The 18221-nt window shown below is 42.9% G+C and overlaps 1 protein-coding gene across 2 annotated transcripts in view; it reads left to right on the forward strand.

Annotated features, from left to right (window-relative positions):
• Zfp64 (ZFP64 zinc finger protein) overlaps positions 1-18221 on the forward strand; it is a 72815-nt gene that overhangs the window by 15712 nt on the left and 38882 nt on the right. Inside the window, exons 3-6 of one of the 2 annotated variants that reach the window (XM_027946436.2) lie at positions 1442-1606; positions 2713-2775; positions 6376-6627; positions 12103-13900. In XM_027946436.2, coding sequence (XP_027802237.1) covers positions 1442-1606; positions 2713-2775; positions 6376-6627; positions 12103-13385 — 1763 coding nt within the window. In that variant the 3' untranslated portion in view covers positions 13386-13900. Of the gene's footprint in view, positions 1-1441; positions 1607-2712; positions 2776-6375; positions 6628-12102; positions 13901-18221 lie in introns of those variants that run through there. The other variant, XM_027946438.2, reaches the window with a different exon arrangement.

An 18221-nucleotide genomic window follows, 5' to 3' on the forward strand; every position in this document is an offset into this window, starting at 1 on the left:
GCTGCTAGCTTGGGACCACACTTTGAGAACCAAGCAGGGCACTTGAAAGCAGGCACGACGGACAACAAATCCCATGCTGTAAGTGAAAACCTCTCAGCCAGAGGCAGGTGCTGGTGCGTGCCTCAGAGAGACTCGGCGTGGACACGGGGATGGCAGCTTGTCAGGCTCTGTGGGCTGACTTTAACCCCCCACGACATATTCCCAGAGAAGAATGGGAACCCTGGGTTTGCTCAGAGAGCAGGTGCTGTCAGAACCCAGGTGTTATTTGACAGGAACCAGCCTGTCAAATGGAGGAGTCAGGAACCGGGGTTTCCTGTCAGATGTCAGAAGACTAAAGAATGCATTTAATATGAAATAAAATTCCTAAGGAATGAGAAAGCATTGGGTCATAATGCATTTTATTGGCAGCATTTTCATTGTTTATAAAATAAGAACATCAGGGCCGGGGCTGGGGCTCAGTGGTAGAGCGCTTGCCTAGCATGAATGAGGCACTGGGTTCCGTCCCCAGCACCACATTAAAAAAGAAAAAAATTAAATAAAATAAGAACATCATCGAAATGAACATCTTAGATTCAAAGAAATACCATGTTTGTGTAAAGAGAAAATGCAATTAGCACCTTCAGCCTGTATCAGGGAAGTTACTGCTTTGGGCAAGGCTGAAATCAATAGTGACGTTGGATCTACATGGAATTAAATAAGTATATTCTGTACATAAAACTGCAAAATTTTGAAGATGGTTCCTGGGTGCCTGGGGTTTGGAAAACCGTATGACAGTAGCTCTTAGAATCACCATTAGGGCTTCTCAGCTTGATAATGTCCACCCACTGAGAAAACCACTATTTACTTATTCCTCTTTGAGGCCATATCTTCATGTGACAGATTATAGTCTAATAAAGAAAAAATATATATATTATGACATTGCCTATTTGTGCTCGCTCTCTTGCTCTCCCTCCTTTTGCCTAAAAACTTCAGCAAGAGTACAGGAATACTGTATGTGGAAAACGTATGCTAAGAAGAATGTTATCAGAATAGTCTTACCCAGAAGTCTTTCCATCAGTACTTCTCTGGTAGTTTGTTAGGATTTTGTGATAAAGCTTACCAGAGTGCCTAGGGCATCTGCTGCATTTAACATGAAACCTTCCTGGTGTAAATTGTAGGAACACTCGAGGGGTCTGGATGTGTTGATTCAGAGCTCTCTCCCAGCGTCTGATTCACTTACTTTCTCCTTCTGGTTACTGAATGGCTGCCACCGATCCAGGCATCCATCAGAAGCCCTGCAACAAATGTCCTCTAGAGTCTCATCGGCTTGAACTGGGTCCTGGAATCACTCTTAAACATCAAGGGAGACTGGGATGTTCGTTCTCTACAAAGGAAAGGGTCAGCAGAGAGAATGGCTGGTGGATATTTATATTATGAAATTAGTAACTACCATGTCTTTTAGTTTCAGCTCCAGAATTTGTGTTTGAACATGGCTATCAAACTTATCTGCCCACGGAAAGCAACGAAAACCAAACGGCCACTGTCATCTCTCTCCCCACCAAGTCATCACGCACCAAAAAGCCTTCGGCCCCACCTGCTCAGAAAAGGCTTAACTGTTGCTATCCAGGTATGGCTCCCATATGTTCTGCATGTGTACAGGATGCGACATTCATTCGGGGTCCAGGGCTCTTGACAGCTGGGTATGGACATGACACATACTGTCTGGCCTGAAAATCAGAGCCTCACAGCATGGACGTCACCACAGGTCCCTTCTCTCTCTGTCACTGGTATTGTGCCCAGGGGCACTAAGGCTTATAGCCACAGGCCTTTCGAAGGGAACTTGTGAGACTATACGATACTATGAATATTTCTTCCTGCACTAATGCTTAAGAAAACATCCAGGAAAAAAAAAAATGTTATTTCTTTACTTTTGCTTAACTTTTTATTTGGGAATAATTTCAGACTTACAGAAAAGTTACAAAAATAGTACAAAAAATGTCCCTGTGTATACCTTTTATCTAGATTCCCCAGGATGCTAACATCTTCCACATTCATTTTGCCATTCTTTCTAGATCTGTATCTATATATTTTTCCCCAAAGTCTCTTGAGAGTAAATTGTGACCTGATGGTCCCTTGCCCTGAATACCTCTGTGTTTTCTAGAAGTAGGGCCTCCTTATATATAACCACAAGACAATCATCAAAAGCAGGAAATAAATATATATATATATACACATACATATACACACACAGAGAGAGAGAGAGAATAATCAAATTTTCTGACCTTACTCAGATTTCACTGTCCCACACATGTCCTCCTTCAAAAGAAAAACACTTCCCCTGCCTGGTCCGGTGTCTAACCCATGACCACACGTTACATTTGGTTCTTATGTGTCTTTAATTTCCTCTAATCAGGAACAGTCAAACTTTTGTCTCTGAGGGGCTTGATATTTTTTGAACAGTACAGGCCTGTCAGTTTGCAAAATGTGCCTGGACTTAGGTTTGTGTGGTGTCTCCTCAGGATTAGACTTAAGGCTCCACGGTTTGGGCAGGGGCCCCGGAAGTGATGCCGTGCCCCTGGTGCGTCACCTAAGGGGCGAATGACATCCCTTTGTGCCTTTACTGTGGCTGCTAACTCATGTGGCTTGCAGTAGGAAGTTTCTGCCAGTGTTCTCCACTCGAAAGTAACTGTGTTTTCCTTTGTCATTAATATTTCCTTGTTTGTTTGTTTTTAGGTTGCCAATTCAAGACTGCCTATGGTATGAAGGATATGGAGCGGCATTTAAAAATTCACACAGGTAAGTAACACGTCTTTGGCCTCTGTGTCCTAAACCCCTTTTTCTAGAGAGGAGAAAAAGGTGAACGTATAGAAAGAGAAAAATGAGCCGGATGAAGTGGTGCACACCTATGATCCCGGCTGCTTAGGAGGCACAGGCAGGAGATCTCAAGTTCAAGGCCCTGGCAACTTAGCGAAATCCTGTTACAAAATTTTAAAAAGTTTTTTAAAGGGGCTGGTGGTGTAGCTCAGTGATAGAGTGACCCTGGGTTCAATACCTAGGACACAAAAAGAAAGAGAGAAAGCAGGCCAGCAAGCAGGGAAGAGTAAAGTGGCTATTTCTGATCATTTTAATGTTCTTTAATACAGTTTGTCCTTCAGGATCTTCAGGGGAGCTTACCAGAATTTGAGAAGGTTCAAGTCCTTTATAAAAATAAGACTTGTTAAAATAGTAGTTTTATAGATGCCACAGGTGTATCTTTTCTTTTTTTCTTTTTGGTACTGGGGATTGAACTCACGGGCACTCGACCACTGAGCCACATCCCCAGCTCTATTTTGTATTTTATTTAGAGACAGGGTCTCACTGAATTGCTTAGCATTTCACTTTTGCTGAGGCTGGCTTTGAACTCGAGATCCTCCTGTCTCCGCCTCTCAAACCGCTGGAATTACAGGCATGTGCCACTGTGCCTGGCCACACGGGCACATCTTACATATACTTTGGATCACTATAGATGACTCTCAACACTCAGTGCAATGTAAGTCCTATATAAATAGTTGTTTGCTGTATTTTTATTTGTACTTGTTTGTTGTTATGGTTTATTTTTCAAATATTTTGGATTGACAGTTGCTTGAATCCACAGATGCATCACCAGTAGAGACAGAAGCCAACTGTGTGTTATTTTTGTGTTTCCCAGATGTTTTGCATGGAAAAGAATGGCTTCTAGGCAATTTTAAACGAAGTGTTAGATGTTCATGTTCAAATGATGGTATTATACAGATTCAAAGAGTGTCAGTGTATCTAGGTGAGGGATGCAGTGAATTTGACTTTATTTCCACTAATTGTCCAAAGTCTGCAGTCGAGCCCAGCCTTTGGAAGATGAAGCAGCCAACAGTTATTTTTTATATTCCTTGGCCGGGACGACTGAGGGCCTTATTGCACTGGGGTCACCATCCTATCCCATCTGCCTCACTGTGTCATGTCATTTAGATTTATTCTAATTATCCAGACCTTAATTTCATGTATTGGCAAGCATTTTCATGTGAGAAGCAATAAATCTTTCCATGTGGCCTTCAGAGGGTGAAGCTTCTGTCATCAAGCACAGCATATTTATCCTTGAAAGAGTTAAGGACCGTGATTCCTGGTGGCGACTGGGAGACCATTGTAAAAACAAACGAGAATGACTTAATTTCTGCAGATCTGCAGAGAACGCCCACATGCAGCCAGCCACAACTGTGTTTGTAGGGTGGTTCCTGATTAACTGAACCCCTCCATCATCATCTTTAGCTCCAAGAATTGACTAGACAGCGACCTTGCTAGTTTCCTCAGAGACAAGGGTGTGCTTAATAACCCCTGGGGACTGGTGGACAGCAACAGTCACAGGGCTCTTGCCCATAAAGCTGACCAGAAGCCACCCAGATGCACCAACAAGTATCTGCCACCTGTTGCACACAGACAGAGCAGTAGCCACAGGAACTGCTGAGCAGCTGATATTGCTGAGCAATTACTATTCCTGGATTTTTAAATTTGACTGCTAAGGTTTTTAATAACAAAAATGATAATCTATAAGAAAATTTTAGGTGTATTTTTAAATCCCAAACGTTTTTTTCTAAGATGATAGTGATCAGCTTTGGCTAACAATGTAGTTCAGCACTTGGCTGTGTGGGACTTGGCAAAGTATATATTTGATACATATAGTAAAAAAATTGAAAAAATCCCAACTCTCAGACTCTTCTAATCTTTTGACTCAACTGAACGAAATGGTTTACTATACCATTCTAAAGAATTGGCATGCCTAGCCGGGCGCAGTGACACATGCCTGTAATCTCAGCAGCTCAGGAGGCTGAGACAGGAAGATCACAAATTCAAAGCCAGTGTCAGCAAAAGCAAGGTGCTAAGCAACTCAGTGAGACCCTGTCTCTCAATAAAATACGAAATAGGGCTGGGGATGTGGCTCAGTGGCCAAGTGCTCCTGGGTTCAGTCCCTGGAACCCCCCCCAAAAAAAAAGATTTGGCATGTTTATGTGAAACTAAAAACATTCATAATTTAAGTAGCACTCTACAACTTGCTTCTTCGTTTGCTACTGGACCTCTTCCTACATCAGAGTGTGAACATCTACTTCATTCTCTTCAGTGGCCACGTAGGGAGTTGATTTCAGTCATTGATGGCACATGTATAAAATACATATTTCTGGGCTGAGGTTGTGGCTCAGAGGTAGAGTGCTCGCCTAGATTGTGTAAGGCAGTGGGTTCAATCCTCAGCACCACATAAAAATAAAATAAAGGTATTGTGTCTGCCTACAACTAAAAAATAAATGTTAAAAAAATAAAATAAATATTTCAGGTTCAAAATCATGTTGTGAATATTTAATGAGGTGAAAAAAAGATGACTAAAATTACTTTAGGTACAAGAAAGTAGGCAATTGGGTATCACTGTAGCATGAGGCTAAATAAACAAGATGGTCCTGGGTTCTAGTTCCAATTGTTAAGAGGATTAAATAAAATAATTCAGAGCTACAATGCTGTTCAAAAGTTTAAGCATTTAAATTAACGTCAGCCAAGAGAATTTTTTTGTGCCAAAAAAAGCACACATGCACCAACCAACAATAATGATTAATCATCATCATCATCATCAAAAAATACACATCAAAAATGAGCAGTTGTTCACGACTGACATGTGTCAGGTTCAGATTAAGCTGCTGTGACAGAGAAACCCAAACACCAGCTCAAGCAGGACAGGGGTTTGTGTGTCTGTCACATAACCACCCACAGATAAGCGGGGTAGGGTGGCCTCTCTGTCCCAGAAGGTCATGCAGGAACGAAGTCCTTTTGTCCTTAGCTGCATTCTCCCACCATCTATAGGGGCCCTGCCCGCATCTGCCTGCACCTGCTGACTCTGCAGGTGTCCCAGTTACAGTCGGTGATAAGGAGGAAAGTGCTTCCTTTCACAAAAGGGACACACAACTTTCCCGACATTGCCTTCACAGAAACTTAGACACAGAGCTGGGAAATCTCCTCTCTGGCTCGCCAGCCATGACCTCTGCTAAACCTTGGGGGTTTCAAATTTTAGGGTTTGTCTAGTGTGAAAAGAGACAAGAGAATAAATACAGGGGACCGTCAGCTGTCCTTGGTTCCACACAGCTGGACTTGAATTTTTATTTTGTTTGCCTCCTGTTATTAATTAATTGGGAATTCTCACTCATCATAGGAAGAAGTTTCCAATAAGCAAATAGAAGAAGAAACTGCCCCTCCCCGCCACGGCAGCTCTTTGGGCACCCTCTAAGTGGCTTTGGGGTTTTCCAGATTTCCTTAGGGGGTTGCGTAATTCCTCTTTTCTAAGGTGGCAGGAAATAAGCTGTTTCTTCTTTAATCTTCTTTCCTGCTGCCCTTGGCGTGTGTGTGAAGGAGACAAACCCCACAAGTGTGAAACGTGTGGCAAGTGCTTCAGCCGGAAGGACAAGCTGAAGACGCACACGCGGTGCCACACGGGCGTGAAGCCCTACAAGTGCAAGACGTGTGACTACGCGGCAGCCGACAGCAGCAGCCTCAACAAGCACCTGCGCATCCACTCGGACGAGCGGCCCTTCAAATGCCAGATCTGCCCCTACGCCAGCCGCAACTCGAGCCAGCTCACCGTCCACCTGCGCTCCCACACCGGTAAGTCCCGCCGCCACCACGCTGCGCCTCGCCTCCCTGGCTGGCAGCGTTGGGCACTACAGAGCCTTTGGTCACAGAGGAGAGGGGAGGTGTCCGATCACTTCCACTGTTGCAATTTTGCTTTTCTTCTGCCTAGAAGGGCCTTTCACAGTTAAGTCAGGGAAATCGTCAAGTTTGCAACTTTACAAATATTTTTCTATAACATGACGTATTTGCAAGTAAAATATAATAATGAGGAGGTATGCTAAATGAAATAGAAATATAAGCAATGGATATCTATAAACTTCTGGTTTATGGCCAGACATTTTGATAATGTTTAAATTTTCCTCTGAATAGTTCAGCACAAGGCAGCTGGATCAGCAAGCACACAGGGGTGGGGTGTAGCTCAGTGCAATGTGAGAGGCCCTGGGTTCCATCCCCAGCACTGCAAACACTCGTGCGCACATACACACACACACACACACACACACACACACACAAAAACACCAGCACAGAAAAGTCAACAGTAGATGACTCAACAAATTATTTTTCTTTCAGGGTGTGTATAAGCTAGCTGTTGATATACAATGATGCTGCATAACACCACCCAATCTCAGTGGCTTCATATAGTAAATACTCATTACTCAGGTACTTCAGGTCAGCAGGGGGCTGCCGTGGATGTTGGCTCAGCTTAAACATGTATATAGAGAAGGCTGTGTCCACAGACCTTGGCTGGGATCTGCTGGCTGCAAGCTACTGGCTGTCCTCTGGCCTTGGCTGGAGTGACCTGACTCTGCTCCATGCATCTCTGATCCTCCTCCTGGGACAGTGGCTGACCTAGGCTTGTCCTCACAGTGATGGTAGAGGGACTAGCAAGCAATCCTTGCTGGGTGAGGCCTTTTCAGGCCTCTGATTACACAAGTCTACTTACGTCACATTGGCTACAGGAAGCAAGCTACATGGTTGGTTCTGGTGTCTGATGAGCTCACCTACAGTGAGAGGTCACCATAAGGTCACATGGCAAAGGTCAGGGATGTGAGGAGGGTGAGGACTTGGGACCCTTGTGCAAACACATTCCACTTCATCCCCATCATCATTCACATCTCTCTCACAGGTAAAATGCATCCATACCCACCCCCAAAGACCCCACAAGTCTCATCCTGTCTTAGGGTCAGACTTGAAGGCCAGGGTTGTGTGGTCTCCAGCAGGTCAGGATATGGCTCCACTTCATCTGGAAAGAGCCAGAATAAAGAGACTCCAGGTCCAGTACCACACACCCAGCATTCAGGGGTCAGACAGCCAGGACAGCCACAGTCATCCTGCTGTTTGGGAGAGGGTAAATGGAGACCCCCCCATCCATTGGTCCAGAGCACTTCTGAAACCCTCTGGGCAGAGGCTCCCAGGTTCCCCCATTCAGGAGACAGGACAAGTTTCAAGATTAGGCCTTGGGTTAGCTGCCTGGTTCTTCCCTCTGCCTACTGAATCATCCTTCCCACTTTGATAAGGGTTGGAAAATATCCTCCGAGGAGCTTCTCAGCCCGCTTCCTGCCCACCAGAATTGGGGGGGTCTTTTTTGCATATTATGCTGGCCTAGGCTGGTGACGGTTTTGCTGGTAGAGCCATCTTAAAAACGTGGTGGATTTCCTGTGTGCTTGTATGCCCGAAGCCACACACCTCTTCTGGAGTCTTGCCTCTTCACGTGCCTCAGAGACTTCCTTCTTTAATGTTCCCAGGTGCCGGAAAGCCTTCCGTCCATCTAAGGGAACCACTTGGAGAATTTAACAGAATCCTACATCCAGACCCTTCGTTTCTCATTTGTCTTTTCTCTAAGATCAGTTCCCCAAACGGGATCTTCATCTTACTTTGAAAATCTGGTTGGAGATGAAAAACCATATTCAGCAAATCTTTAACTTATTCTATATTTCCTCTAAATTCTGCTTTAGACAGTGCTCAGCTCTTTTTCAAGCTTTTCCTCCTCACAGTACCTAATCATAGGCAGCTTCTGAAACACTCTATTCTGTCTAGAATTTCTCTCTCTCAGAAAGCTCAAACTCATGTGCCTTCTGCCTTCTAAGTTATCTCAGGTGGCAGTTTCACCAAATATTTGTCATGAAATGCTTGCCATTTAATGGGAATTGTCATCTTTCCAGCCTCCACCTGCAAATCAGTCCCCAAACCAGTGCTACATGTTTTGGTCCTCTGCTTTGGCAGTACCTCATTTCTAGATACTAAGATCTACATCGTGTTTGTCACAATGACGCAACATAATAATAAAAAAAAAAAAGAAACAAAGAAAAAACCTCCACCAAACCTATGTAGATACAACAATATGCCTTTTCTGTTGACATCTTTGGGATCAGCTGGGGACCACCAGGTAACTACTGGGCTCACAAGTCTGAGAATCTGCTGGCCATCGGCTGGTTGGCCACGACCCTTGGTTGGGGTAATTCATCTCTGTACTACTTGTCTGTTGTCGTCTTGGGATGAGAGGGCTAGGCCAGGACTGACCACCTCGTGGTAAAGACTGAGATACAAGCAAGCAAGCCCCATAAGGCCATGTCAAGCCACTCCTTCTGTCAAGTGTACTTAGGATACCATTGGCCGAATCCAGTGACATGGTTGAGCCCACTACTGTGGGTGATGGCAAGCCACCCTGCCCCCAGTGGGAAAGTTCACAGAATCACATACACAGCAGAGGCCATGGCCACAGGGGTGGGGGCTGGGGGCGGAGACTTAGGGACACTTGTGTAAGCTATTAAGCAAGCTATGACATTAGCATAACTGATGCCCAACTGATTCTTCAGTATTCTCCCTCAGACTAAGCTAGAGAAACTCAAGGATTTGTTTATGAAAGTGATTCCCTGCAACCTATAAAGAGGAATTTACCACTCAGAGCAGTATGTTTCCTAAAAATTTAGGTGTATGCCATTTCTGCATTGTCTCCATGGGATGTTAATTTTTCTATTGTATAAATTGGTGACACTCATAAAATTGTAAATTAATAGGATTCTATTTTTACCTTTGAGTCAATTCAGTATACTAAATCATCAGTCATTTCAGTACCAACTTAAACTCAAGAAAGATTTTTCAGCTTGAACGTATCAGTGCCTTCTTCATTCAGCAACATTCCTTAAGCCCACGGGATGCCAGAGCCCGAGGGGATTCCGGTAGTAGGTAGGAACAGTCAGTGGCTTTGAAGAACAGTTCAGTGGGCCTGTCTGATCAGTACACTTCATTTAAGAAATAAGTTTGTTCTTCTAGAACAAGATACAATAACAGAAGAGTTTAGACCCTTTGCTTTTCAGGTCAGAAAGTGCTATTACACTCTGCAACTTAGCTCTGAGATTTGCTCATCTGGTTTTTCTGGGTTTCGGTTCTTTTGATTGTTCAAGAAATGAAATGACTGTCACAGTAATATGAGCAGGGAGGTATCTAGAAAACCCTTGTAGAACATCCTGAGCAGGCGTTATTGCTCATGATTCTTTATAGGAACCCCTGAATAGAATTTAGGAAGTAGGCCCTTGAACTTGAATGTGAAAAACTTACTACTTCATTTTCAGAACATTTACTGGAAATAACTGTGTCCTTCAGTTATGAAAACAGGCAACCAGTCTGGTAACACAGCACATGAACTTGTTGCCAGCAAAAATCACAGATGCTTTCATCACACTCGTGCATCTAGATGGAAATATCTTTAGCACACTTTTCTATTTAGAAGTTACTGTTGTTACAAGACCCGCCGCTAGATCTTGTTATTTAATACACTGATAAAGCGTACACATTGCCACATCACAGAATTTTTTCTTTTTTCTTTTAACATTTTCAGTAACTATTTCAGTCTAGTTGGCCTCTTTTGTCTTCTTGTTGTTTTTTAGTCTATTTTTTGCATGTAAAACATATTGTTAGAGGGGTTGTAAAGGCTTCACTAACGTGCCAAAAGGGGGTGATGACATAAAAAAAGTTAAGAACAACACTCTAAGGCAGAAAAAAGGAAATTTTTTCAGAAAGGGTAAATACCTTAGGCTTTGAAGGCCTTACGGGCTCTGTCACAGCTGTTTCCCTCTGCCATGAGACTGTGAAAACAACTGTGGGATAACAAATGGCTGTTTCCAATAAAACTTTATTTACAAAAACAGGCTGTGGGCAGCATTTGGCCCACCGGCTGTGGCTGGTCATTTTTGTTCTAAGGTCAGTATGCATGATCTTGCTGGTATTTGGTCATGCAGTATATTGTGAAGACTTAGGCTTCCCAATTTTCAAGAAGCATGTTAAATTGCTCCCTGTCACCTCTAATTGAATTAATCAAGCAGCTCATGGTTATGTTGTAGGTTTTATACCAAAAAAAAAAACTGGAACATAATCCCAATCTTTTGAGTATATGGCCTTAGAAAGCAAACATTCATTAAATAAACAATTACTTATTTGGCTCCAGAATCAGTCTGGGTCGGAATCCAAGCCCTGCCACAGACCACTGGGTGACCATGAACAAATTATGTAGTCTCTCTGGGTCTCAGCCCTTCTGTACAATAGTATTAGGACTGATATTAATAATACTGTCCAAAAGAATAAAATAAAATATAATAAATACTAGCCCTCATGCCATGGGATGTTGCCATTGAAAGGAGACCACCTCGGTGGAGAGCTCAGCACAGTGTCCCCAAAAGCAATGGAAGACTGTTAGCTGCTGCTGTTTCCTTTGGTTAAGCAATATTGAAATGAAGGGTCACCAATTTGCTTGAATTATCAGTGCCTTAGATAATTTGGACTTGGCATTCATTGAGTAAATAAATTTTACAAATCGTGTCCATCCAGATGTTTGCAATTTCACTTTCCCTGCTCATCTTTCAGCAAATATGATTTTTTTTTTTTTTTTTTTTTTTGAAAAATCAAGCAGCTGGATTCTGTAACTTCACAAGTAAAGAACGCAGCTGGCCATGTGGGATAAATAAACTTTGTGCAATAAACTTGTCTCTATTAATAAAAATCTGCATGAAATATAAGCTGGTGTTTCTGTCACTGTAAAAAGAGTCCTCGGATGAATGCAGCGTGGAGCTAACCCATTTGGAAATGTGTTGTTGACTCAATTACAACATGTAACTCAATCAAAATCGACGGATTATACAAAGTTATGCAACTGTGAGCCATTAACTAGCAAAGTGGGTGCATTAACTGTATGAAGATAGTTTGATTGTGTTAAATATAAACGAGTATGTTTGCAGAACTTTTTTGGGACTATTATATAGCTCTTTTCCAACTCCCATTTTTCTTCTGGGCTTCCTAAGGGCGGTAGTGTGCAAAAGCACGTGGTAGTGGTTCAGGTGTTGGGGAAGAAGAGAAGTCCTTCCCTCCTCCCTCCTCCCAGGGCCTGCTGGGAGCTGCAGTTAGAAGGTCGCCTCCCGCTCGCCTTGGTATAAGCAGTTTTCTGGTGTGTGCTGCGGGGGGATCCTCTGTGGTTGTTGCTGCCTGTTCTTATGGAAACTCACCTTGTGTTGACAGGGGACGCCCCCTTCCAGTGCTGGCTCTGTAGCGCCAAGTTCAAAATCAGCTCGGACTTGAAAAGGCACATGCGCGTGCACTCGGGGGAGAAGCCTTTCAAGTGCGAGTTCTGCAATGTCCGCTGCACCATGAAGGGGAACCTCAAGTCGCACATCCGCATCAAACACAGCGGGAATAACTTCAAGTGTCCACATTGCGACTTCCTGGGTGACAGCAAAGCCACCCTCCGGAAGCACAGCCGCGTGCACCAATCGGAGCACCCGGAGAAGTGCTCAGAGTGCAGCTACTCGTGCTCCAGCAAGGCGGCCCTGCGCGTCCACGAGCGCATCCACTGCACCGAGCGCCCCTTCAAGTGCAGCTACTGCAGCTTCGACACCAAGCAGCCCAGCAACTTGAGCAAGCACATGAAGAAGTTCCACGGGGACATGGTCAAGACCGAGGCCTTGGAGAGGAAGGAAACCGGCAGGCAGAGCAGCCGGCAGGTGGCCAAGCTGGACGCCAAGAAGACTTTTCACTGTGACATATGCGACGCCTCATTCATGCGGGAGGATTCGCTCCGGAGCCACAAGAGGCAGCACAGTGAGTACAATGAGAATAAGAACTCCGACGTGACCGTGCTCCAGTTTCAGATCGACCCCAGCAAGCAGCCCGCCACGCCCCTCACGGTCGGCCACCTGCAGGTGCCCCTCCAGCCCAGCCAGGTGCCCCAGTTCAGCGAGGGAAGGGTCAAAATCATCGTGGGGCATCAGGTGCCCCAGACAAACACCATCGTCCAGGCCGCTGCGGCCGCAGTCAACATCGTCCCACCTGCCCTGGTGGCCCAGAGCCCAGAGGAGCTCCCGGGGAACAGCCGGCTGCAGATCCTGCGCCAGGTCAGTCTGATCGCCCCTCCTCAGACCTCGGGATGTCCGAGCGAGGCAGGCGCCATGAGCCAGCCGACTGTCCTGCTGACCACCCATGACCAGACCGACGGGGCCACGCTGCACCAGACTCTCATCCCCACAGCCGCCGCCGGGCCCCAGGAAGCGTCCGGCAACCAGACGTTCATCGCCAGCTCGGGTATCACGTGCACTGACTTTGAAGGCCTTAATGCTTTGATTCAGGAGGGGACAGCTGAAGTGACAGTGGTGAGCGATGGGGGGCAGAGCATCGCGGTGGCCACCACGGCTCCACCTATATTCTCCTCCTCTTCACAGCAAGAACTGCCCAAGCAGACGTACTCCATCATCCAAGGGGCGGCGCACCCCGCTCTGCTGTGTCCCGCCGATTCCATACCAGATTAGTACTGAGAAAAGGGGGACAAGAAACGAGGAGTAGTGTTCTGTAAAAGGTTTGCTCTTGATGTTTTTAAGGATTGCCGTGACCCCCCCCCGTAATAAATCGTATTTTGTACTTCTTACTGTAATTTTTTTTAACACTGTAACTACTTTGAGACCACCTCTGAATCACCGCGTTCTATGGTAGAATCTTAAATGTTACCAAGATGATTCCAATTAGGAGTTGGGATTAAATGGGTTAAGTAGTGAATACATTTGTTTGTTTCCAATTTGATTTTTCAACTGTAATAAAGGTTCTTTTCCATCTCATTCAATTTGTGTAGTAGATGGTACTTCCTAGCCTCTCTTAAGCCCCATTCTGAAATACCTCCCAGAATTTGGGGTATTACTGTATTACATAGATACAGATCTATTGGCTTGGAGAACCATTTTCTACATAATGTGACATGAATACTTGAAAAAAAATGTTTAATGATAATGAACAAACAGTTCCCTAATAAATTGATACCTGGTTAAAAGATCCCAAATGTTAATGCTTCTTGAGATATGGTTTGGGTCTGAGGGAATGTAAATCATTGTATAATTAAACGGAACAGAAAGTAGCAGAGGCTTTTAGTTCCCTCATGAATATTGCACAAACACTTTACCACCTTCACACTTATATGGAAAAAGTGCAGTACCTAAAGTGAACCCCCCCCCTTTTTTTTAAAAAAACTTCAGACTGAAGATCCTGACATTTCTATTTAAACACAAATATGATGCAAGTTTCTACTAAAATTTGAGAGGACTTTTCTAGGACTTTTTTGGTTGTTGATATCTGTGCAGCTCCAGGATCCAGATGAATGGTTTTGGAAAAGCACCTAGCACAGGTTATATTGAGAGGGAAATTCAAATTGTATTCTGTTTTGAATTGAAATGCTATTTGATCGGTAGGTGGCGCCAGAGAGAAACTGGAATTACTCCTATTTATACCTATAAATATCCTCCAGGGGTTTAATATCTCTGATTTTCCATGTAGACAAGGATTGATAAAGAGGGGTGGTCACTATTCTGAAAGAAGCATGGTTAGATTGTTATGAGCATACTTAGATGCATTTTTGCCTAAGTTGTCACTTTTACTTTTTCATAATATATGAACTTATATATATGCAGCTCGGTGGCAGGGTCCATGCATGAGGCCCTGGGTTCTATCCCTAGGAATAGGAAAAAAAAAATTTTTGTTATGTAGATCATCTCACCTTCATATGAAGATGTTATTTGTGCTTTGGGTAAAAACAAGCTAGGGAAATAAAAAACGATGATGTTAGAAATCTTGAGGGTTTGCCTGTTAGACATGCAGATCCAGTACCAAAAGAAAGAGCCAAAGAGTTAGAGCTGGATTTTGTCTCCCTTCTTTCTTGGATTCTTAGTATTTGGATATAATTCTGAAGCCTTATTGCATAGCTTTGCCAGACTTTCTCTATTTTCATGTCAGTATTGGTAGTAGTGAATTATTAACTGGTTTTGGTTTGAAACAGGAATTCCTGCAGTGCACAATGCTAGAAATTTTTAGTAATTTTATCATTTTGGAATTACAGTGCCTCCCGATCTACAGTTTTTCTTTCTTGCTTTCAGTTACCTATAGTCAAACTGTAGTGCGAAAATATTAAATGGAAAATTCCAGAAATAAGTTCATAAGTTTTAAATGCCTTTAATATAGTATGTTGTTGTAATTGTTCTTTTTGTTGGTTATTGTTAATCTCTTCCTGTGCCTAATTTATAAATTAAACTTTGTTGTAGGTTTATGTGTATAGAAAAGAACATAGTGTATATAGGGTTTGCAACCATCGGCAATTCAGGCATTCAAGAAATGTCTTGGAATATGGACCCAGAGAGTGGGGGACACTACTGTATTACTTGAAGCTCTTTAGAAAATTACTCAGCCACCTTTTAACTATGAAACCTCCATTACAAAACTGTTTTCTACATTGTTCTTCTATCCCCAAGAGTGTCCCTTTTTTCATCTTTTAAAAGAGTTTTTTCCTGATTGTAAATATGATGTGTATTCAAGATAGGACACATCACAAATGGAATAGTATGGGGAAAATGAAGCTACTGATAACCTTCCAGGCCACGTGTAAACATCGTCACCAGCTTGGTGGACATCTTCCAGTCTTGTTTCTCTATGCTTCCACATGTATGTTTCCTAATCCAGTGATGAAGCCAGGCTTGAGTTTACTCTTTTCTTCTTGCATTCTGTATTTCTTTCCATATTCTCATATCTTCACCTGGCAGCCACCACATGTACAAACAGACACACAGGCATACCTATACATACGCAGCATACTCTGATATTATAAATGACAACAGCAAAATTTGTTCCCTGCAATAAACTGTGCACAAAATTGTACAAAAACCAAGCTAACAACCCCAAACCTAACCCTCCCAGCCCAAGGTTGACGTTCTCTGTGTTCATGTGTGCATGCATGGACTCAGATGAAAGTAACATAGAAAAGGGTTTTCCTATTTCTAGAGTAATTGGATCATGCAATGCATACTTCTCTGCAGCTAGCCTTGATTATTCCATTTATTGACAGTCCTGTGGGTCAACACAGCTAACCCTAGTTCATTTGGTTTTTGGCTTCTTTCAGCCAAGGGTAGTAGTGTGAATGTCCGGTGCTCTCGCCAGCATCCCCTATGCATGGATATTTCGGTTATTTAGGGATTTTCCATCACAAACTGCCACAGTCGACATCCTACATAATTCTTCAGATTCAGTGCCTTTTTTTTTTTTTCTTTCTCCGAAGACTAGAAAGTGTGTTTAAAACTGTTTCAATGAGTTTCTGTGGCTTATATTTGCATAGATCCCAATTGACTTTCAAAATGGTAGTCTCCTACAGAGTGGCCCAGCCACCTGCAGTCCTGCCAGTTAACAGTCTCTTGAAGTGACCTGGTGAGTGAACCAGTTATCTGCTCTTTGTGCTTCCCAGCTGGTGTCTGCATCTGCACTTCCTGTGACATCTCCAGGCCTGCTGACCACCTGGCCTTGGAACTTACACTTGCCCTCCCTCATTTGTCTCAGCTTATTGGGGAATTGGGGATCTAAACTCCACATCTGTGGCATGGTGCTCAGTTTTCTCTCCTCTGTCACTTGTCCTTTGACTTTGCTTGTGGCACTGTGGCCAAATAAAAGTGGCTGCTTTGATGTAGTCTGCATTCCATTCTTCATTTGTGGCTCTTATATTTCTTTAAAACCCCCTCCCCCTGAGATGAAGAGGTTCTTTTTCTTTAATATTTTTTTTATTTGCATCTTTGGTTTTAGTCAGCACCCTATGGCAGCCAAAATTCATATTTATATTTTTTGGTATATGGGTTTGGCTATCCACTGTGCCACAACCACAAGTTAAATAAAATAAGATTTTCCTTAGAACTGAAATCCTGATTTTGCCTTTGGTGTAGATCGAGTTCCCAAATATACTTGAATCTCTATTCTGTCCCATCGATCTTTACATCTTCTCTGGCTTGCCAACATCAAATATTTGATTGTTAGTGTTAAGGAATACCTTAATCCTATAGACTTACAAAGTCTTCCTGTTGCTGTCTAGTCCCAAAATATTCTTAGCGATTCTTAGATATTCTTCCAAATGAAGCCATTTTATCCAATAACTACCCCCGACACACAAACACACCAAAAAACAAAACAAAAAATCTTTGGGGGACTTGGATTATGTGTAAAAGGAATGACTTATGAGGCTGCAGTTATATCTCAGTGATAGAGCGCTTGTCTTGCACAGGTGAGGCACTGGGATCAATCCTCAGACCACATATACATACATAAATAAAAAAGTAAACAAATAAACAATAAATAGAAGTATTGTGTCCATCTACAACTCTTCTACCCAAAAAACTTTGATTCCTGTTGTAAACATTATGTAATAAAATGATATCTAATTTTCTTCATTCACAGTCTATTACCATATAAGACTTTAGTTTCTCTATGATTATTGTAATTATGAATGGAAATATTTTCTATTTCAAAATAGTTGTTGTAAGCATAAAGAAAAGCTATTTTTATATATTTGTCAAACACCATTAGGAAAAGTTCACATTCATCAACATGAAGTAATGGAAACCCCTAATCTCTGATAAATATGATTTATGATGATTATAAAATAGTCATCTCATTTCAAATTGTGTTTTCTCTTTCTGCCCCATGTATTTACTGTTTATTTTGTTTCCTTGTCCCATTGCCTTGGGACTGTTGATATAGTTGATATCCCTGTTGTGTTCTTAATTTTAACATGATTGGCATTAACATTTCCCAATTTGATGGGCGGGGGTGGTGGCTCAGGGGTAGAGCACTTGCCTAGCATGTGCAAGGCACTGGGTTTGGTTCTCAGCACCACATATAAAGAAATGAAATAAAGGTCCATTGACAACTAAAAAAAAAAAATTTCCTGGGCTGGGGATGTGGCTCAAGCGGTAGCACGCTCACCTGGCATGCTTGGGGCCCGGGTTCGATCCTCAGCACCACATACAAACAAAGATGTTGTGTCCGCCGAAATCTTAAATCTTAAAAAATTCTCTCTCTCTCCCTCTCTCTCTCTCTCTTTAAAAAAAAATTTCCCAATTTGATATAATGTATATTCCTACGAGTAATGGTTTTTTATAGTTCTCAAGTCATTTTCTTCAAGTAAACATTTCACGTAAGAGTTTTTATCAGGGTAGGTTGCTGAATTTTATCAATATCTTTTCAATTTTTTACCATATGGGTTTGCACTTGAGTGTGTTGATAGAGTGAATTAGTATACTACACATCCTGTATTATTGAGTCATCTTCCATTCCTGGGGCAAACCCTCTTG

This window comes from Marmota flaviventris, chromosome 2, assembly GCF_047511675.1.
Source record: "Marmota flaviventris isolate mMarFla1 chromosome 2, mMarFla1.hap1, whole genome shotgun sequence".
NCBI classification, from domain to species: domain Eukaryota; kingdom Metazoa; phylum Chordata; class Mammalia; order Rodentia; family Sciuridae; genus Marmota; species Marmota flaviventris.